The following is a 23,288-nucleotide window of genomic DNA, read 5'->3' as shown; positions in this document are numbered from 1 at the left end:
TCTGAAAATAGCTGTGTAGCAACGCTCCCCATCCAACCTGATAGAGCTTGAGAGGATCTGTAGAGAAGAATGGGAGAAACTCCCCAAATATAGGTGTGCCAAGCTTGTAGCATTATATCCAAGAAGACTTGAGGCTGTAATCGCTGCCAAAGGTGCTTCAACAAAGTACTGAGTAAAAGGTCTGAATATTTATGTAAATATGATATCAGTTTATTTTAGCACAAAAAAAATCTAAACCTGTTTTGGCTTTGTCGTTATAGTATTATATGTAGATTAGTTTTATTTCTCATAATTTATTCAATTTTAAAATTAAGCTGTAACGTAACAAAATGTGGAAAAAGTCAAGGGGTCGGAATACTTTCCCGAAGGCAAAGTATAGATGTTCCTCTTGACCAGATGTGTTAGGGCCGTGTGAATAGCGATGGAAATGGCATCTTCCGTGGATCTGTTTGAGTGGAAGGCAAATCGAAGTGGGTGCAGTGTGCCATGTCTTGATGTGGGCAAAGACCAGCCTCTCGAAGCACTTCATGATGACATGGGTAAGTGCGACGGGGCGACAGTCATTTAGAGGGTGTGTGTACTCTTAACTGTATTAGTATTCAGAGACGCTTCAGGCCGTCACAGGCCCTTAGCCACTCACTCGACAGCAGGAAAAACATGTCAAAATACATTGAGTCTGATTGGAGGGCTTGCAGTTGGCTGCAATTTGACAAATTACTTTAGTAGGTCAGGCTTCAGCTCTGCATACTGACGACAAGCATGTGGATAGTTAGACAGAGAAAAGGTGGAGAATTTAAATATCTCTGTCTACACGTCTGTCTACACGTCACAACTTGTAGACTTGTTTACGTTCTGCTACCTGACACCTTTACGGTTTTTACTTTTTAATTACCCTTTATATTTTTTGTTTTTCCCTCTCGTGACTTTTCTTCATTCAACCTTTTCACTCCAGACACTTGATCTGGAAGTCGTTCGACAGGACCTCCACCAGCCGAGGCTAAGTAGTAACATTAACATGATGCCTTCTAATTGCAGTCGCTGTACTCATAATACACAGGAGAATGCTGCAAGCCCAGCTTCTGACGCAATCGTTAGGCAACGGTAATTTCAGTGTAGGAAAGGATGAAACAGCTTCTGTGCCACCAGTAAGTACAGATAGTAGTATAAATTCCATCGCACAGTCCCTGCAGCCGGACAACTTTCTTATGGCTTCTGGAGGAAAATGCTGTAGGAATGCTCAACCGGTGCCGCTCATTCAGCCGACAAAAACTTTCAACCGGTTCTCTCCATTAAGCAGTGAGTCAGAGGCCGAGCCTTTTCTGGTCTCTTCTACTCCCGTTACGGGGTCTGAGACGCCGAAGCCTCCCACCATTGAAAACCCTAGTCATTGGCGACTCAAATCAGCATGGCCTCTAAACCTTCAAGCTGCACACTGGATCCTGTGCTTGGCCCTCCTATGTTGAACATAATAAACGGCTCTCTATCCACCGGATGTGTACCAAACTCAATAAAGGGCGCAGTAATAAAGCCTCTCTTGAAAAAGCCAAACCTTGACCCAGAAAATATAAAAAACTATCAGCCTATATCGAATCTCCCATTCCTCTCAACATTTTTAGAAAAAGCTGTTGTGCAGCAACTCACTGCCTTCCTGAAGACAAAACAATGTATAGAAAAACGTTTCAGTCTGGTTTTAGACCCCATCATAGCACTGAGACTGCACTTGTCATGGTGGTAAATTACCTTTTAATAGCGTCAGACCGAGGCTCTGCATCTGTCCTTGTGCTCCTAGACCTTAGTGCTGCTTTTGATACCATCGATCACCACATTCTTTTGGAGAGATTGGAAACTCAAATTGGTCTACACGGACAAGTTCTGGCCTGGTTTAGATCTTATCTGTCGGAAAGATATCAGTTTGTCTCTGTGGATGGTTTGTCCTCTGACAAATCAACTGTACATTTCGGTGTTCCTCAAGCTTCCGTTTTAGGACCACTATTGTTTTCACTATATATGTTACCTCTTGGTGATGTCATTCGGAAACATAATGTTAACTTTCACTGCTATGCGGATGACACACATCTGTACATTTCGATGAAACTTGGTGAAGCCCCAAAATTGCCCTTGCTGGAAGCCTGTGTTCCAAAAATGCGACAGAAAAAAATTCCATGCTTTTGTCACTGCTAGGTTGGACTACTGTAATAATCTACTTTCCGGCTACCCGGATAAAACACTAAATAAACTTCAGTTAGTGCTAAACACAGCTGCTAGAATTCTGACTAGAACCCCAAAATGTTATCATATTACTCCAGTGCTAGCCTCTCTACAATGGCTTCCTGTTAAGGCAAGGGCTGATTTCAAGGTTTTACTGCTAACCTACAAAGCATTACATGGGCTTGCTCCTACCTATCTCTCCGAGTTTTTCCTACTTTACATACCTACACGTACGCTACGGTCACAAGACGCAGGCCCTCCTTACTGTGCCTAGAATTTCTAAGCAAACAGTTGGAGGTAGGACTTTCTCCAAGAGCTCAATTTCTATGGAATGGTCTGCCTACCCATGTGAGAGACGCAGACTCGGTCTCAACCTTTAAGTCTTTACTGAAGACTCATCTCTTCAGTAGGTCATATGATTGAGTGTAGTCTGGCCCAGGAGTGTGAAGGTGAACGGAAAGGCACTGGAGCAACGAACCGCCCTTGCTGTCTCGCCCTTGCTGTCTCTGCCTGGCCAGTTCCCCTCTCTCCATTGGGATTCTCTGCCTCTAACCCTATTACAGGGATTGAGTCACTGGCTTACTGGTGCTCTTCCATGCCGTCCCTAGGAGGGGTGCGTCACTTGAGTGGGTTGAGTCACTGACGGATCTTCCTGTCTGGGTTGGCGCCCCTCCTTGAGTTGTGCCGTGGGGGAGATCTTTGTGGGCTATACTCAGTCTTGTCTCAGGATGGTAAGTTGGTGGTTGAAGATATCCCTCTAGTGGTGTGGGGGCTGTGCTTTGGAAAAGTGGGTGGGTTTATATCCTGCCTCTTTGGCCCTGTCCAGGGGTATCGTCGGATGGGGCCAGTGTCTCCTGACACCTCCGGTCTCAGCCTCCAGTATGTATGCTGCAGTAGTTTGTGTCGGGGGGCTAGGGTCAGTCTGTTATATCTGGAGGATTTCTCCTGTCTCATCCGGTGTCCTGTGTGAATTTAAGTAGGAACGCGAAGCGAGGCGGCCATCTCTGTCGGCGCCGGAAGTCTCTCTCTCGGAGGACCTGAGTACTAAGGTGCTGACCTGTTGCCCCCTCGACAACCACTGTAATTATTATTTGACCCTGCTGGTCATCTATGAACATTTGAACATCTTGGCCATGTTCTGTTATAATCTCCACCTGGCACAGCCAGAAGAGTACTGGCCACCCCTCGTAGCCTGGTTCCTCTCTAGGTTTCTTCCTAGGTTCTGGCCTTTCTCTGGAGTTTTTTCTAGCCACCGTGCTTCTACATCTGCATTGCTTGCTGTTTGGGGTTTTAGGCTGGGTTTTTGTACAGCACTTTGTGACATCTGCTGATGTAAAAAGGGCTTTATAAATACATTTGATTTGATCTACTACTGTACCCTAACAGCCAGCACTAACTACAGTAGCTAAGAGTAGACAAATGTGTAGGAAAACTATTTTTATTTGATTCTGTTGTCTTCACTCAACGTATTTTCCATTCTTAAGGACTCTAGCGGTTCCAGTCTACTAGATCAGACATTGATCAGACTTTTCCGATGACGCGTGAGCTTTTTCCTCTATTCCCTCAAACAGATCCAGACAGACAGAGACACACCTCTGGTCTCAGACACAGCTGGACTGGTGCTGCTCGAGCACTCTCTTTTACACATTTTAAATGCTGTCCACCTACACCACTAAGCCTTTTCCTGCACCATTCCAACCCCCAAGCCTGTCTAGTCATCTACCTCTTTGACTCCCTCTGTTCTGAGCAGCACTGGAGCAGGGACTACACTGCAGGCCTGGACAGGGGCTGGTTTACGAGCTCTCACAATCAGAAAGAAAGGAGAAGTCAGTAACCACAGTTCCAGGAGGTAAGAAAGAGAGGGAGATAGATCAAATCTCCAGCAGAATGGGGACAGCTGTCCTGCTCCTCCAATGAGGAGAGACAGGGAATCAAAGGTAGACTAGTCTGCAAGACAGAAGGCTGTGAGCTTCTTCACTTCCTGGGAAGAGGATAGGGCAGAACTTCAAAAAAGTACTTGGAAGTGAGAATAATTTCCTATCCCGCCGAGGTGTTTCTGCTGTCCAGAGAGCAGAGAGAGGAGACAGACAGTGGCCATATTGAAGGGGTTATAGAGCGGGTTGGAGCTGGGGATGGAGGGCCTGGGAGACAGATGGCGGCCATATTAGGGGTGGTAGGGGGGTTTAGAGTGGGGCTGGAGCTGGGGAGGGAGGGCCTGGGAGACAGATGGCGGCCATATTAGGGGTGGTTGGGGGTTTAGAGTGGGGCTGGAGCTGGGGAGGGAGGGCCTGGGAGACAGATGCCGGCCATATTAGGGGTGGTAGGGGGTTTAGAGTGGGGCTGGAGCTGGGGAGGGAGGGCCTGGGAGACAGATGGCGGCCATATTAGGGGTGGTTGGGGGTTTAGAGTGGGGCTGGAGCTGGGGAGGGAGGGCCTGGGAGACAGATGGCGGCCATATTAGGGGTGGTAGGGGTTTAGAGTGGGGCTGGAGCTGGGGATGGAGGGCCTGGGAGACAGATGGCGGCCATATTAGGGGTGGTAGGGGGTTTAGAGTGGGGCTGGAGCTGGGGATGGAGGGCCTGGGAGACAGATGGCGGCCATATTAGGGGTGGTTGGGGGTTTAGAGTGGGGCTGGAGCTGGGGATGGAGGGCCTGGGAGACAGATGGCGGCCATATTAGGGGTGGTAGGGGGTTTAGAGTGGGGCTGGAGCTGGGGAGGGAGGGCCTGGGAGACAGATGGCGGCCATATTAGGGGTGGTTGGGGGGTTTAGAGTGGGGCTGGAGCTGGGGAGGGAGGGCCTGGGAGACAGATGGCGGCCATATTAGGGGTGGTAGGGGCGTTTAGAGTGGGGCTGGAGCTGGGGAGGGAGGGCCTGGGAGACAGATGGCGGCCATATTAGGGGTGGTAGGGGGTTTAGAGTGGGGCTGGAGCTGGGGATGGAGGGCCTGGGAGACAGATGGCGGCCATATTAGGGGTGGTTGGGGGGTTTAGAGTGGGGCTGGAGCTGGGGATGGAGGGCCTGGGAGACAGATGGCGGCCATATTAGGGGTGGTAGGGGGGTTTAGAGTGGGGCTGGAGCTGGGGATGGACGGCCTGGAAGACAGATGGCGGCCATATTAGGGGTGGTTGGGGGGTTTAGAGTGGGGCTGGAGCTGGGGAGGGAAAGCCTGGTAGACAGACGGCGGCATTATTGGTGCTTTTATAGAGCAGGGTTGGGAAGGGAGGCCTTGGGGCACAACATGAAGCAGATGGGCTCAGATGGTTTAGCCATCAGCATGGTCTGAATGAGCAGGAAGAAAGAGCAGAGCACCATGGGCCATATGACAACCCATATGTGTTAGTGACTAAGGACGGGGAGAGAGAGAGAGCAGCCCAGAGTTTAAGTCCACATTTATTACCTGCTAATGCAGCCAGACTGCACACTGGATCCACTGGCCACCAGCCACATTACACACACTCTCTCTCTCTCTTTCTGTTGTCAAATTTCCTGAGGTTTATGTTAATCTTGTCATGCAGAGCTCCTTTGAAAAAAAAGACCTTGGTCTCAATGGGACTCCCTGCCTAAATATACAGTTGATGTCGGAAGTTTACATACACTTAGGTTGGAGTCATTAAAACTTGTTTTTCAACCACTCCACAAATTTCTTATTAACAAACTATAGTTTTGGCAGGTCGGTTAGGACATGTACTTAGTGCATGACACAAGTCATTTTTCCAACAATTGTTTACAGACAGATTATTTCACAATTCCAGTGGGTCAGAAGATTACCTACACTAAGTAGGTAGTGTAGGCCTTTAAACAGTTTGGAAAATTCCAGAAAATGATGTCATGGCTTTAGAAGCTTCTGATAGGCTAATTGACATAATTTGAGTCCGTTGGAGGTGTACCTGTGGATGTACGTCAAGGCCTACCTTCAAACTCAGTGCCTCTTTGCTTGACATCATTGGAAAATCAAAAGAAATCAGCATAGACCTCCACAAGTCTGGTTCATCCATGGGAGCAATTTCCAAACGCCTGAAGGTCCCAAGTTCATCTGTACAAACAATAGTACGCAAGTAAACACCATGGGACCACGCAGCCATCATACCACTCAGGCAGGAGACGCGTTCTGTCTCCTAGAGATGAACGTACTTTGGTGTGAAAAGTGCAAATCAATCCCAGAACAACAGCAATGGACCTTGTGAAGATGCTGGAGGAAACAGGTACAAAAGTATCTATCCACAGTAAAGAGTCCTCTATCGACATAACCTGAAAGGCCGCTCAGCAAGGAAGAAGCCACTGCTCCCAAAACCGCCATAAAAAAGCCAGACTACGGTTTGCAACTGCACATGGGGACAAAGATCGTACTTTTTGGACAAATGTCCTCTGGTCTGATGAAACAAAAATAGAACTGTTTGGCCATAATGACCATCGTTATGTTTGGAGAAAAAGGGGGGGTTTGGAAGCCGAAGAACACCATCCCAACCGCGAAGTACGGGGTGGCAGCATCATGTTGTGGGGGTGATTTTCTGCAGGAGGGACAGGTGCACTTCACAAAATAGATGGTCTCATGAGGCAGGGAAATTATGTGGATATATTGAAGCAACATCTCAAGACATCAGTCAGGAAGTTAAAGCTTGGTTGAAAAGGGGTCTTCCAAATGGACAATGACCCCAAGCATACTTTCAAAATTGTGGCAAAATGGCTTAAGGACAACAAAGTCAAGGTATTGGAGTGGCCATCACAAAGCCCTGACCTCAAACCTATAGAAAATGTGTGGGCAGAACTGAAAAGGCGTGTGCGAGCACGGAGGCCTACAAACCTGACTCAGTTACACCAGCTCTGTCAGGAGGAATGGGACAAAATTCCCCCAACTTATTGTGGGAAGCTCGTGGAAGGCTACCCGAAACGTTTGACTCAAGTTAAACAATTTAAAGGCAATGCTACCAAATACTAATTGAGTGTATATAAACTTCTAACCCACTGGGAATGTGATGAAAGAAATAAAAGCTGAAATAAATTATTCTCTCTACTATTATTCTGACATTTCACATACTTAAAATAAAGTGCTGATCCTAACTGACCTAAGACAGGGAATTTTAACTAGGATTTAATGTCAGGAATTGTGAAAAACTGAGTTTAAATGTATTTGGCAGAAATGCAGTCCAAACCACTTCAATTCACTGTATGGTCACACCTCCATGAGTAGGACAGGCCCGAGCTGAATCACCAAGCTGGCCAAACATATGAGCACATCAATTCAGGACCCGGACCAGGAGAGTTTGCTAGAGACTGGCTGTACAAGCACCCCTCTGGGACAGGACCTCTAAATAAATAAACAAACACATAAATAAAATAAAAAATAAAATAAATAAATAAATAAATACAGCCAATCAATAGGGGAAGTCTGATACGGAGCTCTGGGTCTGTGACTGGCCTAACGAAAAACTGGACTGGGAAGGTGTGGGGGATAGGGGGAGAGGGAGAGAGATCGGGGGAGAAGCATTTTCCCAAAGGAGCGCTATGTGTAGAGGGTTTACTGAGGAGTGCTCTGTGTCGTGGGCTAACTGAGGAGTGCTCTATGTCGGAGGCTAACTGAGGAGTGCTCTGTGTCGTGGGCTAACTGAGGAGTGCTCTGTGTCGGAGGCTAACTGAGGAGTGCTCTGTGTCGGAGGCTAACTGAGGAGTGCTCTGTGTCGGAGGCTAACTGAGGAGTGCTCTGTGTCGTGGGCTAACTGAGGAGTGCTCTGTGTCGGAGGCTAACTGAGGAGTGCTCTGTTGTCGTGGGCTAACTGAGGAGTGCTCTATGTCGGAGGCTAACTGAGGAGTGCTCTGTGTCGTGGGCTAACTGAGGAGTGCTCTGTGTCGGAGGCTAACTGAGGAGTGCTCTGTTGTCGTGGGCTAACTGAGGAGTGCTCTATGTCGGAGGCTAACTGAGGAGTGCTCTATGTCGTGGGCTAACTGAGGAGTGCTCTATGTCGGAGGCTAACTGAGGAGTGCTCTGTGTCGTGGTTAACTGAGGAGTGCTCTGTGTCGTGGGCTAACTGAGGGGTGCTCTGTGTCGGGGGTTAACTGAGGAGTGCTCTGTGTCGGGGGTTAACTGAGGAGTGTTCTGTGTCAGGGGTTAACTGAGGAGTGCTCTGTGTCGGGGTTAACTGAGGAGTGCTCTGTGTCGGGAGTTAACTGAGGAGTGCTCTGTGTCGGGGGTTAACTGAGGAGTGCTCTGTGTCGGGGGTTAACTGAGGAGTGCTCTGTATCGGGGTTAACTGAGGAGTGCTCAGTATAGGGGGTTAACTAAGGAGTGCTCAGTATAGGGGTCAACTAAGGAGTGCTCAGTATAGGGGTTAACTAAGGAGTGCTCAGTATAGGGGTTAACTAAGGAGTGCTCAGTATAGGGGTTAACTAAGGAGTGCTCAGTATAGGGGGTTAACTAAGGAGTGCTCAGTATAGGGGTTAACTGAGGAGTGCTCAGTATAGGGGTTAACTAAGGAGTGCTCAGTATAGGGGGTTAACTAAGGAGTGCTCAGTATAGGGGGTTAACTAAGGAGTGCTCAGTATAGGGGGTTAACTAAGGAGTGCTCAGTATAGGGGGTTAACTAAGGAGTGCTCAGTATAGGGGGTTAACTAAGGAGTGCTCAGTATAGGGGGTTAACTAAGGAGTGCTCAGTATAGGGGGTTAACTAAGGAGTGCTCAGTATAGGGGGTTAACTAAGGAGTGCTCAGTGGGTTTTAATCACCCACTCCTCCCTACCCCTCTGGTTCTGTACAGATGCAGCCCAGCACAAGTGTTAATCCACTTTCTAAAGAATTCCACATGACAGATTTTGAATGCCATGGCCCAACGCTGCAGTGTGTGTGTGTTCGAACCAAACAAGGGCTAGGGCTCCAGCACACCGTGCTCCAACCAGCCAATTACAGACCAGCTGGCCCGGCTTCCCATCAGATCAACAAGGTGTTGGTGGAGTTGGAGGGCAATAATATTCCCAACCAATGAAGACTTGTTCTGAGCTCTGGCCAGGGGGAGAGAGAGAAAGCGCAGCTGGAAGCAGCAGGCTGGCAAACATTCAAGAGAGCAATTCCATCGACATGAGAGACGTGATTCCATTTGATGTTGTGTGGCTCTTTGCCTGGTCGGTGTAATGGAGGACTTTTCTATGTGTGTATCTACCGCCACTGCTGATGATGTCAGAGGGAGTCAATTAATTATCCTGTGGTATGACACACGATGCCCTCTGGGTCAACCAATTAGGTGCTGACAGCTCGGAAGAGATCTACGGCCGACTGAAGGCATGGGTGGGACTACAGCCTACGTTGGAGGTTACAAAGTGAGTGAGTGGTTATGAAGGTGAAGGTAGTTCCACCTCAAAAAGCACAAGAGGATTGACACTATCCATCTCAGATTATGCTGAAATCATGTATGTAGTTTCCAAGGATGAAGAATCAATACTCCAAACTGCAGCTACATACTCCTATACAGAACGCTGTACTGTATATTGGTTTTTGGGTTGGGACTGGTGTGCGGGGTCCGTGAGTGGCTTTTAACCATTTTATTGGATTCTTCATGTCTTTTGTGGTCCAAATCGGATGTCGGGTCCTATATTCATTGAATATTATGTGAATCCTATAAATTAAAAAAGGGCCAATTTGGGTGCAAACAATTGACTTAATTTCTCAGAGATCAAATTCAATGTCAACAAAATAATGTTGAAGGAATGCTAATCTTATCTGTTTCTAACCACAGAAACTACTTCAGAACAATCTGGAATGACTCTGAAGGGTTGGGGGAGAGGAGAGCTGGTGAGGAGAGGTGAGGAGGAGCCAGGGAGCGTCATCAAAGTATTACAGTAGATTAAGCTCAGTCCAATAGAACAAGTCATTTTACCTCTGCCAGCTCTACACATAAACAGAGAGTCTTTGGGCTTGGTGCACCCCCCAAAGATACATCATTGTGCACTGTGGGAGCCAAGCCCAGAGCCACGAGACACAGACTCAGGGAGTCTCTCTCTCTAACACGCACACATTTTATCAGCTGGGATTCAGATAAACTCAGCACAGATGGGAATAGCAGAGCTGGGGTCTGATTGGCAGTGACAGTAGGAACACACCGACTGGGTCAAACACACTGCTGGAGGAGAGAAGCCAACACTCCCATGTATGGACCTGATCACTCCTCAACAAGACTGTACAGAACTCCTCAGAAACAAACCGCATTACGCAGTCACTGACTGAATAGATAAAGCAATCATTTACCTTTCAGTCATGAAGATACTCAATTAGCCTAGCTACAACATCACAGTTCATGACTGCTCCAGGGAAGCAGATGGAGAACCCCCTCAGCCTGTTCCACAGCCAGTGAGTTGGGGTGGGGTGAGAATGGCTATTAATTACATAGTCAATGTTTTTTCTTCTCCATTCGACATGATGCAGTGACATCATCATCTGACCCCTGATCTCTCTGGGCTGGTCTAGATGTTTCCAGTGGGGGTTTAGTTGTTAGCGGAGCTGTTAGCTGAGCTAAACTAAACAGACGTGTCAGCAGAGCTCTGCTCTCCCAGGCCAGGGCCAGGCTGCTGGGGTCCTACAGGGCCAGGCTGCTGGGGTCCTACAGGGCCAGGCTGCTGGGGTCCTACAGGGCCAGGCTGCTGGGGTCCTATAGGGCCAGGCTGCTGGTGTCCTACAGGGCCAGGCTGCTGGGGTCCTATAGGGCCAGGCTGCTGGGGTCCTACAGGGCCAGGCTGCTGGTGTCCTACAGGGCCAGGCTGCTGGCATCCTACAGGGCCAGGCTGCTGAGGTCCTACAGGGCCAGGCTGCTGGGGTCCTCCAGGGCCAGGCTGCTGGAGTCCTACAGGGCCAGGCTGCTGGGGTCCTACAGGGCCAGGCTGCTGGGGTCCTCCAGGGCCAGGCTGCTGGGGTCCTATAGGGCCAGGCTGCTGGGGTCCTACAGGGCCAGGCTGCTGGGGTCCTACAGGGCCAGGGCTCTCAGCCTGCAGCAGATGCCATCATCTGGCCAACGTCCCAGCACTATAGCCTCCAGGGAACAACTATGCTACACATCCATGCTTCAGAAATACAGGAGCTTACTTACAGAAAATAATTTCTACAAATATTCTAGATTTGGTTATTCATTTTCAAATCCACAAAGGACATCACCATTTAAAAGTGACCAGGCTAGAACACACTGTTAATTAATATGACTTTCAATTCAACACCTGAATTGGCTGAAATTGAATTAGATGGCCATGTGATGAAAGGGGTGAGAGCAAGCCGGGTGGAGATAGAGGAGAGGGATCCAGCTAAGCGGTTTCCCCTCCTGAAATAGTGGTTGCGTTGTTGAACGAGTGTGAGGTTAACCTCTAATTACAGGGTGCTCCCTCCCAACACCTCTACAGTGATACAGAGATTTATCCTCTACCTCGCTCTTCCATCCCCCATTCTCAGGTGAAACAGCACTGACATTGTGGACATGGATTATTCAGTTCTTCAGCCTCTATGTCTGTATTGTTTCTATTGCTTTCTTTCTTTCTTGACCCCCCCTCACCCCAATCTCTCCCCCTCTCAATCCCCCCAATCTCAAATCAAATCAAATACAATTTTATTTGTCACATACACATGGTTAGCAGATGTTAATGTGAGTGTAGCGAAATGCTTGTGCTTCTAGTTCCGACAATGCAGTGATAACAAACAAGTAATCTAACTAACAATTCCAAAACTACTGTCTTATACACAGTGTAAGGGGATAAAGAATATGTACATAAGGATATATGAATGAGTGATGGTACAGAGCAGCATACAGTAGATGGTATCGAGTACAGTATATACATATGAGATGAGTATGTAGACAAAGTAAACAAAGTGGCATAGTTAAAGTGGCTAGTGATACATGTATTACATAAGGATGCAGTCGATGATGTAGAGTACAGTATATACATATGCATATGAGATGAATAATGTAGGGTAAGTAACATTATATAAGGTAGCATTGTTTAAAGTGGCTAGTGATATATTTACATCATTTCCCATCAATTCCCATTATTAAAGTGGCTGGAGTTGGGTCAGTGTCAATGACAGTGTGTTGGCAGCAGCCACTCAATGTTAGTGGTGGCTGTTTAACAGTCTGATGGCCTTGAGATAGAAGCTGTTTTTCAGTCTCTCGGTCCCAGCTTTGATGCACCTGTACTGACCTCGCCTTCTGGATGATAGCGGGGTGAACAGGCAGTGGTTCGGGTGGTTGATGTCCTTGATGATCTTTATGGCCTTCCTGTAACATCGGGTGGTGTAGGTGTCCTGGAGGGCAGGTAGTTTGCCCCAGGTGATGCGTTGTGCAGACCTCACTACCCTCTGGAGAGCCTTACGGTTGAGGGCGGAGCAGTTGCCGTACCAGGCGGTGATACAGCCCGCCAGGATGCTCTCGATTGTGCATCTGTAGAAGTTTGTGAGTGCTTTTGGTGACAAGCCGAATTTCTTCAGCCTCCTGAGGTTGAAGAGGCGCTGCTGCGCCTTCTTCACGGCGCTGTCAGTGTGAGTGGACCAATTCAGTTTGTCTGTGATGTGTATGCCGAGGAACTTAAAACTTGCTACCCTCTCCACTACTGTTCCATCGATGTGGATAGGGGGTGTTCCCTCTGCTGTTTCCTGAAGTCCACAATCATCTCCTTAGTTTTGTTGACGTTGAGTGTGAGGTTATTTTCCTGACACCACACTCCGAGGGCCCTCACCTCCTCCCTGTAGGCCGTCTCTCGTCGTTGTTGGTAATCAAGCCTACCACTGTTGTGTCGTCCGCAAACTTGATGATTGAGTTGGAGCGTGCGTGGCCACGCAGTCGTGGGTGAACAAGGAGTACAGGAGAGGGCTCAGAACGCACCCTTGTGGGGCCCCCGTGTTGAGGATCAGCGGGGAGGAGATGTTGTTGCCTACCCTCACCACCTGGGGCGGCCCGTCAGGAAGTCCAGTACCCAGTTGCACAGGGCGGGGTCGAGACCCAGGGTCTCGAGCTTGATGATGAGCTTGGAGGGTACTATGGTGTTGAATGCCGAGCTGTAGTCGATGAACAGCATTCTCACATAGGTATTCCTCTTGTCCAGGTGGGTTAGGGCAGTGTGCAGTGTGGTTGAGATTGCATCGTCTGTGGACCTATTTGGGCGGTAAGCAAATTGGAGTGGGTCTAGGGTGTCAGGTAGGGTGGAGGTGATATGGTCCTTGACTAGTCTCTCAAAGCACTTCATGATGACGGAAGTGAGTGCTACGGGGCGGTAGTCGTTTAGCTCAGTTACCTTAGCTTTCTTGGGAACAGGAACAATGGTGGCCCTCTTGAAGCATGTGGGAACAGCAGACTGGTATAGGGATTGATTGAATATGTCCGTAAACACACCGGCCAGCTGGTCTGCGCATGCTCTGAGGGCGCGGCTGGGGATGCCGTCTGGGCCTGCAGCCATGCGAGGGTTAACACGTTTAAATGTCTTACTCACCTCGGCTGCAGTGAAGGAGAGACCGCATGTTTTCGTTGCAGGCCGTCATGATCACCCCTCTCAACCTCTCCAGCCTCTCCCCAAACTCTCCTTCTCTTGACCCCCCTCCAGTCTCTATCCTCCTCTCTCCTATTGACACCCCTCCAGTCTCTCCTTCTCCTGACCCCCCTCCAGTCTCTCCCCCGCTCTCCTTCTCTCGACGCCCCTCCAGTCTCCCCCGCTTTATTTTGACCCCTCCAGTCTCTCCCCTTCTTGACCCCCTCCAGTCTCCCCTTCTATCCTTTCCTTGACCTCCACTCCAGTCTCTCCCCCTCCCCTGCTTTTGACCCCCTCGAGTCTCTCCCCCTCTTTTCTTTTGAGCCCCTCCAGTCTCTCCCCTCCTGACTCCCCACTCTCCTTCTCTTGACCCCTCCAGTCTCTCCCCTTCTCTTCACCTCCCTCCAGACTCTCCCTCTCCTTCCTTCTCTTGACCCCCTCCAGTCTCTCCCTCTCTTGACTCCCCCTCTCCTTCTCTTGACCCCCTCCAGTCTCTCCCCTTCTCTTCACCTCCCTCCAGACTCTCCCTCTCCTTCCTTCTCTTGACCCCCTCCAGTCTCTCCCCCTCTCTTGACTCCTCTCTCCCTTCTCTTGACCCCCTGCAGTCTTTCCCCCTCTCTCCTTCTCTTGACCTCCCTCCACCCTCTCTCCTTCTTTTGACCCATCTCCAGTCTTTACCCCCCTCTCTTTCTCTTTAACCCCCTCCAGTCTCTCCCCCTCTCCTTCTATTGATCCCCCTGTTTCTCCCCCTCTCCCTTGTCTTGACCCCCTCCAGTATTTCCCCCTCTCCCTCTCTTCTTCTGTTGACTCCCCTCTCTCCTTCTCTTGACCCCCTCCAGTCTCTCCCCTTCTCTTGACCCCCCCTCCAGTCTCTCCCTCTCCTAACCCCCTCCAGTCTCCCCCTCTCTCCTTCTCTTGACCCCCCGCTCCAGTGTTTCCCCCTCTCTCCTCCTGACCCCCCTCCAGTCTCTCCCTCTCTCCTTCTCTTGACCCAGTCCAGTCTCTCCCCTTCTCTTGACCCCCCCCCACTCTGTGATTCTAAATTCCTCGCCAGGCATGCAGTCCTTATTGGAAACACATGTGAGGCCCGGATCATTTTCTGCTCGGATTGAGGCAAACATGCAGAAAATTGTGGGAAGAAAGCATAGCCCCCAGACCTGGAGATATATACACTCATTACCGATCGCTAACGGCAGCCATGTTGGTCACAACCACACCACTGACCATGACACCAAAACTCTGCTCACAGTACAGTTGATGCTAAGGGAAACCAGTAAAAACAACAACACAACGCTGTCAAACGCAACAATCTCCTAGCCCTGGATAATAGATATACAGCTGTAATAACCCTGTCAGAGTGTTATTGGTTGTGAATCCATACTTCCTGTGTACACGTGTGTCTGCTACAGACCTGGCCTGGATCTGCTGCACACTGACATCAGGCGCAGGTGTCCCTGCTGCTTCTCTGATAGGTCAGAGGCCTGGGAAATAATCAGAAACGGGTGAAAAGCTGTAATCACTTCATTGTGTTCTGGTCACTTTGGTTTGTGTTTAATAACAATCAGAGTGGGTAGTAAGACATACTAGCATAGGGCGGGGCTCCTGCGTGGCGGAGTGGTCCAAGGCAGTGGTCTATGGCAGTGGTCTAAGGCAGTGGTCTATGGCAGTGGTCTAAGGCAGTGGTCTAAGGCAGTGGTTTAAGGCAGTGGTTTAAGGCAGTGGTTTAAGGCAGTGGTCTATGGCAGTGGTCTAAGGCAGTGGTCTAAGGCAGTGGTCTAAGGCAGTGGTTTAAGGCAGTGGTCTAAGGCAGTGGTCTATGGCAGTGGTCTATGGCAGTGGTCTAAGGCAGTGGTTTAAGGCAGTGGTCTAAGGCAGTGGTCTATGGCAGTGGTCTAAGGCAGTGGTCTATGGCAGTGGTCTAAGGCAGTGGTCTAAGGCAGTGGTCTAAGGCAGTGGTTTAAGGCAGTGGTTTAAGGCAATGGTTTAAGGCAGTGGTCTATGGCAGTGGTCTAAGGCAGTGGTCTAAGGCAGTGGTCTAAGGCAGTGGTCTAAGGCAGTGGTCTAAGGCAGTGGTCTAAGGCAGTGGTCCAAGGCAGTGGTCTAAGGCAGTGGTTTAAGGCAGTGGTTTAAAGCAGTGGTCTAAGGCACTGGCTAGCTGTGCCACTAGAGATTCTGGGTTCGACTCCAGGCTCTGTCGCAGCCGGCCGCAACCGCCTTGGGGCGGCGCAGAATTGGCCCAGCGTCGTCCGGGTTAGGGGAGGGTCTGGCAGGCAGGGATGTCCTTGTTCCATCGCGCACTAGTGACTCCGGTGGTGGGCCGAGCGTAGTGCACGCTGACACGGTCGCCAGGTGTATGGTGTTTCCTCTGACACGTTGGTGCGGTTGGCTTCCGGTTTAAGTGGGCATTGTGTCAAGAAGCAGTGCGGCTTGGCTGGGTTGTGTTTCGGAGGACGCACGGCTCTCGACCTTTGCCTCTCCCGAGTCCGTATGGGAGTTGTAGCGATGAGACAAGACTAACTACCAATTGAATACCATGAAACTGGGGAGAAAACATGGTGTAAAATAATAAATCATAATAAATAAATACTAGTATAGGGGCAATTCCACGGTAACAGAGTGATGCCGAGATTCTTCACTTAATAATGTATGCCAAACAAATACCAATGATGGCAAAGTTAAACAAACCACACAACTCTTTTTGTACACATTTTCTTGAAGATCATTGCAGATCATTCTGTTACCAAACTCTGCATCTGCACCATAGTTCAAGAAATGTGTTTTGCAAACTGTTCACTAGAATTAGTTAAATGTAGTCCTTGAGCATAGAGTTGTATGGTTTGTTTAACTTTATAATCATTGGTTTTAGTTTGAACCAGCCCGGGACTGCAAAATGAATCACTTCCCTGAGCACTGTGGTTGTTCTGAGGAATTCTTCGCAGCATACAGAAACACACAACACCATGAGATACTGTGTAGGATGCATGGGTCCAGTAGCTCAACCTCCTATGGATCATCATGCTCCTCTCCTCATCCAGCTGAACACAGCCGTGTCCTGTCCCCCAGCCAAGGATAAAACCCTGGGACCTGTAAGTGGGGTGTCTGTCAGTCTCCATCCTCCCTGTGTACTCATCTAGAGTCCACCTCCTCATCCAAGTCCATTAGTCATCAGTACCTCTGCTTGTTGTTCTAGCGGAGGCCACCAGGCTTGTTCTCAGATATACACCAGGAGCTGTCGAGGAGCACCTGCCAAACTGCATCCCACTGGGAGTGTGTACATACGTGCGTGTGTGTGTGAGGGAGAGACCCTCGTTCATAGTCCTGACAAACACATCAACCAGAGAGAGCTTACTAACAAAAAGAGGGGAGAGCCAGCATAAACATATATAGTAAACTTCAATCTCCAACCACGGCAAAACAAGGCCAGTAAAGTCCAATGTGAGGTTTCTGACAGAGACAGACAGTACGCTAGTCTCTACAACGTCCTGTAGACTGAACGGCGGGGCATGTGTCTGTATCATGATGTGTGTGGGGGACTTCCTGTTCATGACACAGAAAACCATCAAACACCCCAGAACAGACTTGAGTCTGTTAAATGAGTTTGGGATGGCCTTGCACATAGCCTATGTGTAGCCTACTACAACAAGCTAAACCAATGACGTGTAATAATAGTTGAGTCACTCAAAGCTGAGTTCAGAATATGAGTCAGTCAGTGAGGGACACGGGTTTGCAAATTCCATCATTGTAACTTTGGAATTCCATTCAATGTTTTATTCAATGATGCCTTTTAATGATGTCTCTGATCTCATTCTATTGGCCTAATTAGTGCTATAGGATAGGGGTTCTAGGGGATAGGGGTTCTAGGGGAAACGAGGAGGCTGTAGTGTGAACGTTGGTTCCTCCCTGCCTGGTAGGAACAGCATGCAACAGCTGTGTCTCCTCTCCCTCAGCCTGTCTGCACAGCCAATACCAGCTCCAACTATGTGCTGACACCAGATACCTCACCCCCCACACACACCTTTTTATATTCCCCCTCCCTCTCTCTCTGTCCCCCACACATACACAACACAGACCTCTACACACACGGACAGGTCAGGCCAAACACACAAAGGTCAACGAGGCCCATTATATCCGCCAGGCCTCCCTGCTACTCATTGATCCCATTATGTAAACAGAGCAATGCACAAGCAGATGTGAATCAATAGGATTCCATCTTCTCAACAACACCCAGTTACATTTACCCACACTGACATGTGTACCAGTCTCATCTCCCTTTTGGGGGGGGGGGTTGTTTGAGGAGTATTTTGGACTGTAGATATTGATGTTAGTGAGGGAACCCTGGACTAGATATACAGTCCAACCCAGTATTATTAAACAACAGACTGTGCCCATGTGTCCACGTTAGAGAGGGAGGGAGGGAGGGAGGGAGGGAGGGAGGGAGGGAGGAAGCCTACATTCCCTCACATGTGCAGAGTAAATCTTCCATATTGTCTTTCCCTTTCTCCATCTGTGCCAGCGAGTCAGATGAGGGTGTTTAAGTGAGAATGTCAGAGAAGCCGGTGTTTGGAGGATATATAGGCACGGGTGTTGTTAGGCCCGAGAGGAAGTTGTGCCAATATATCCTCCAAACACCGTCTTCGAGGGTATTATCACTTTTATACAAAGGGTTACCAACATATTCAAATAATGATTTTGGTGAATGTATTCCTACTATTTAATTATTCCACGAGATATAGTCCAGGTACAAATCTAGGGTTGCTACTTGCTACACAAGCCGGCAGGTCAATCATTCTATCTGTTAGGTTGCCAGAGACGCGACCCAGTCATTAAGTCTTTTTGTTCTATATCTTGGTTCTAGATCCAGGCGTACGTTCTAAATGTTCCGTTGCCATGCTGGCTGGCAACGTTCTTATCCCTAGCTTGCTAGTTGGCCAATAACGGCTAACTTAGAGTCAAACAGTGCAGTCAGAATAACAGCAAAGTGGCTGCATTTGCGTTTGCTTAAGCTGTTTTCTAGTGACATTTATTTGGATACATCCATAACAATGAGCTAAATGATGCGAGATTTCGCCTGGCATAGAACATTGGCTCTCTCTCCAGGACACTGTTCAAAGGAGCTAGCCAACAACACAGCTAACACAATCACTTCAAACTGAAACTGGAAAGACTGCAAACTAGGTGCATTTAGATTCCTTTCACCTGTTTTCTATAGAAATGTCTTTGTATACACTACCGTTCCAAAGTTTGGGGTCACTTAGAAATGTCCTTGTTTTTGAAAGAATTTTTTTTGTCCATTAATATAACATCAAATTGATCAGCAATACAGTGTAGACATTGTTAATGTTGTAAATGACTATTGTAGCTGGAAACGGCAGATTTTTATGTTATATCTACATTGGCGTACAGAGGCCCATTATCAGCACCATCACTCCCGTGTTCCAATGGCACGATGTGTTAGCTAATCCAAGTTTATAATTTTAAAACTGTAATTGATCATTAGAAAACAATTTTTCAATTATGTTAGCACAGCTGAAAACTGTTGTTCTGATTAAAGAAGCAATAAAACTGTCCTTCTTTAGACTAGTTGAGTATCTGGAGCATCAGCATTTGTGGGTTTGATTACAGGCTTAAAATGTCCAGAAACAAATAACTTTCTTCTGAAACTCGTCAGTCTATTATTGTTCGGAGAAATGACGGCTATTCCATGCGAGAAATTGTCAAGAAACTGAAGATCTCGTACAACACTGTGTAATACTCCCTTCACAGAACAGCGCAAACTGGCCCTAACCATTGCACACATATACAATGCCTGTCTCAATTGTCTCAAGGCTTAACAATTGTTTAACCTGTCTCCTCCCCTTCATCTACACTGCTTGAAGTGGATTTAACAAGTGAGATCAATAAGGGATCTTATTCTGACACCTGTATTCACCTGGTCAGTCTGTCATGGAAAAAGCAGATGTTCATAATGTCATATATACTCAGTGTATAACACCATTATTGCATCAGAACACACACATTTTCCACTGTGACTGAGGCAGAGAAGGAAAGTAAATGATAGAACAATTAAAATAACTGGGGTTAGACCTGAGCCACAGGGGCCAAAGGCCCTCATGTCAACAGTGTTTGAGGGAGAAAAGGAGAGAGAAGATTTGAGTGAGAGGAAAAGGAGAACAGACGAGTTCATTTATATAGTCAAAGTTGCCCTTTTACCTGTGCAGTTAAAGTGTATTTACTTTGGTGACAATGTATAGTTACATATGACTGCTTTAAGAGAAAGATATGCCCCAAGGGAGAGCAACTCCTTCTGGAGTCTCAGCCCAGGAGAGCAGGATAGAGGAGTAATGCGTTTGGTAAGACTGGTCGCTCTCCCTGAGCTGGATGCCAGCTCCTGTCTGCTGAGGCAGAGAGAGAGTGAGCTAGCGAGAGAGACAGATAGACAGACAGAGAGAGAGAGACTGCAGGTTGTCTTTCAGTTCAGTGCTCCAGACGGCTGTTCCAGCCCTGTCTTATTGGGAGGAGGACCGGGGACACATAAATCATCACACTTTTGTTCCTGTCAGACAGATGCACGGAAGACAGGTCGCTCACTCTTTCTCGCTCTCTGTCACTCTCTCTCTCCTATAACAACTCCCTGGGAGACAAGAGCCCACAGTTGAGTGAGAGAGAAGGAGACAAAGAGGGGGAAGAGAGAGACACAGAGAGGCAAAGACAGAGAGAGAGAAAGGGAGAGCAATAGGAGTATTGAGCTGTGCTTGAGGGTTAGAGAGGATAATGCAGCTCCATCATTTCACCTTGTCAGAGCAATGACAGTCTGCTTCACTTACACAGCCCTCCTCAATGCAAACTAGCAAATGACTAAATTACTAGCGAATAACATAATTGAAGCTCATTAATGAAAAAGTAATTAAAGCAGTCTAGCTCAACTCCAAGATAAATTCTTATGTTATGCCAGAGTATAATGGCACTCAAACATATTCACTACTGTCATGCAGAAAAAGCCTATCAATTTCATCAGGGTGATTGGTGCTCATAAATGTCATAACACCAGTTTGGAGAGGAGAGGAAGGCAAGGGCTCTCAGAACATAGTATTAGGGGCGCCAGGTAGCCTAGTGGTTAGAGCGTTGGGCCAGTAACCGAAAGGTTGCTAGATCGAATCCCTGAGCTGACATGGTAAAAATCTGTCATTCTGCCCCTGAACAAGGCACTGTTCCGCTGAAGGCCATCATTGTAAATAAGAATTTGTTCTTAACTGACTTGCCTAGTTAAATAAAGGTTAAATAATACGATTCTGAGTGGAATAATCTTCTTCTGCCCTCTAGTGGTGAACAGGAACAGTACTCTGAACAGGTGGTGAGGCGAGAGAACGTACCGTAAACCCCCCAAACTGGGAACATGCCAAAGTACATTAACAAAAGACCTAAGCAAGGCCTTAATTAAATGTTGAGCATTTACATAATACTAATGGTGGTGATTTACTGGCATTTACAATGATTGAAATGGACAACAATTGCAACTAACAGCCTAGTGCATAGGAATCCAAACAAATTATTCCCCAGAACCTGTATTTGGATTTAAGTACTTTCTTTTGGCACAGACAAAGCGAAATCACTTTGCTTGCATTTATGCATTTCTCATTTAGGCACAGGGCCCTCAAATTCAACTTTGGACCTCGATGCCAGTTCCACTAAATGTTTTCATTGTTCCAAATCAGGGACTGATTTAGACCTGGGACACCAGGTGTGTGCAATTAATTATCAGGTAGAAAAGAAAACCAACAGGCTCCGGAGCTCGTAGGGTCAGAGTTGAGGACACCTGGCCTTGGGTATTTCCTACCTCAGCTTTACAAAGAGCAAATATTACATTTAGAAAACGATAGATCTGAAGATATAAATACATTAAGAGATTGATGTGCTACCTAACATTATCATGTCAGCTGTGAATTAGGCCTCCACCCCTCCCTACTGCTCATACCCCTCGACCTGGCCACAGCTACACTCCCTCCGGCCTCCTGCAGTCACCTGAGAGATCTCTGCCATCAGAAATCACTTCTGAAGGATCCTTAATGAATATACATCACGGAGAGGACCTCAATTAGGTGACCGTACTGGGGGAGCACTGCTCGGGATAAACAAAGTTATCTTGACAGGGTCGCCGAGCAGGATGAGATAGCGGATAGCCGGATGAGAAAATGAATTACCATCCTGCCACACGTCAAAGCCAATCACGAGGAGGATCCTGCGCACTCCTCTTTCCCTCTCCCCGCCGTTTCATCTGGCCCTTAGTATGCACACAGGCCAGGTGCCAGCCTCCAAATGTATTCATTTATTCACAGCCCCTTGGAGAAATCACAGAGCCTTGTTGTCCTTTTTTTCCTCACTGTCCAGATGGAATTTGCGTGAATAACATCGGTTTAGTGAGGCAGAAAATAAGTACAGGCTAGCACAGCGGTAGGGGACAGTACCCAAAAAAAGAGAGGGGAGAACAACTGTCACCCTCACATACTATTTTTCTTCCCCCCTCTCGTGGTTTCTCTCTCATTCTAATGAAAATTAGAAAGAAGAAAAAAGCCTGTGGGGTGCAGCGTTCCTGAATCCATCCCACATGACCTGCTCTGCAGGTGCAATTAACTAGCAGATAATGAAACAAAGAGTGGGAGCAGAGTAGGCGCTCCACTACAAAGGTGAGCCATCATCAAGAGGACTGGTTCAATGTTCAATCTCTCCTTTTTTTACTCCTTGTTTTGTTTTGCATTTATAACATCTCTAATTACTTTAATTAATCAAGATATTCCATTAGAGGGAACCGGTCTCGGTTAAGTAATTGTGCAAAATGAAACAGAGAAAAACCGAATAGTTGAGTGATTCCATCCACTCCTCTCTGCCCAGCGGGATTTAAAAGGCTTTCAGAGGAATAATGGGAGAAAATACAACCGTCTTTCACAGTTATCATGAATGAATCAATTCTGAATAGTCTCAGTCTGCAAGTACACTGCCTGGCATGTTACCGTGGTACAGGCTGCGCGCACACACACACACACACACACACACACACACACACACACACACACACACACACACACACACACACACACACACAGCATTTGAGGGACAAAAAACTACCAAGTCCATGAAGCTGCCAATGATGTTTGATAGAGGCTAATGCAATGAGAAAGCTTTGATGTACTTTTGGCACTGTCAGTGTAGAAGGTAGGTGTGTGTGGGATACCAGGCCTACCTCTCTGAGTACCGTACTATTGTAGCCCCTGTACAAGCCTCTGACACCCTGCACAAGGATAAGATAGGTGTTAGGGAACACACACCACACACAGTCTGGATACACACACATGCATGAAACATATGGAGAGAATGTAAAAACAAATATTGTAGCATTGATGGGTCATGGTGTCGGCCTACCTCCTCTCTGAGAGTGGCCAGCAGCACCTGGTAGGTGTTGGAGGACAGCGAGGCCTGCGTCCTCTGTTTCACCACCTCAGTAGGCACCCTGATCAGACATGCCACCTAGGGGAGGAAAACAGGACATTACAACACCCAGAACAGATCTCTCTCACACTCTCACTCGCTAGCTGCAGACCCGTAG

General features: G+C 47.9%; 1 protein-coding gene across 3 annotated transcripts in view; it reads right to left on the bottom strand.

Annotated features, from left to right (window-relative positions):
- The window catches only part of slc25a26 (solute carrier family 25 member 26), a 75,238-nt gene that overhangs the window by 37,024 nt on the left and 14,926 nt on the right, over positions 1–23,288 (bottom strand). For all 3 annotated transcript variants that reach the window (XR_010458844.1, XM_029683614.2, XM_029683613.1), the window contains exons 4-5: positions 23,105–23,209; positions 22,926–22,973 (exon numbers count right to left, since the gene is read on the bottom strand). Coding sequence is in view for 2 of the 3 variants with exons in the window: in XM_029683614.2 (XP_029539474.1) it covers positions 22,926–22,973; positions 23,105–23,209 (153 nt within the window). In the remaining variant the exon portion in view is untranslated. The remainder of the gene's footprint in view (positions 1–22,925; positions 22,974–23,104; positions 23,210–23,288) is intronic.

This window comes from Oncorhynchus nerka, linkage group LG15, assembly GCF_034236695.1.
Source record: "Oncorhynchus nerka isolate Pitt River linkage group LG15, Oner_Uvic_2.0, whole genome shotgun sequence".
NCBI lineage: Eukaryota > Metazoa > Chordata > Actinopteri > Salmoniformes > Salmonidae > Oncorhynchus > Oncorhynchus nerka.
This window is presented reverse-complemented; position numbering and strand designations above follow the sequence as displayed.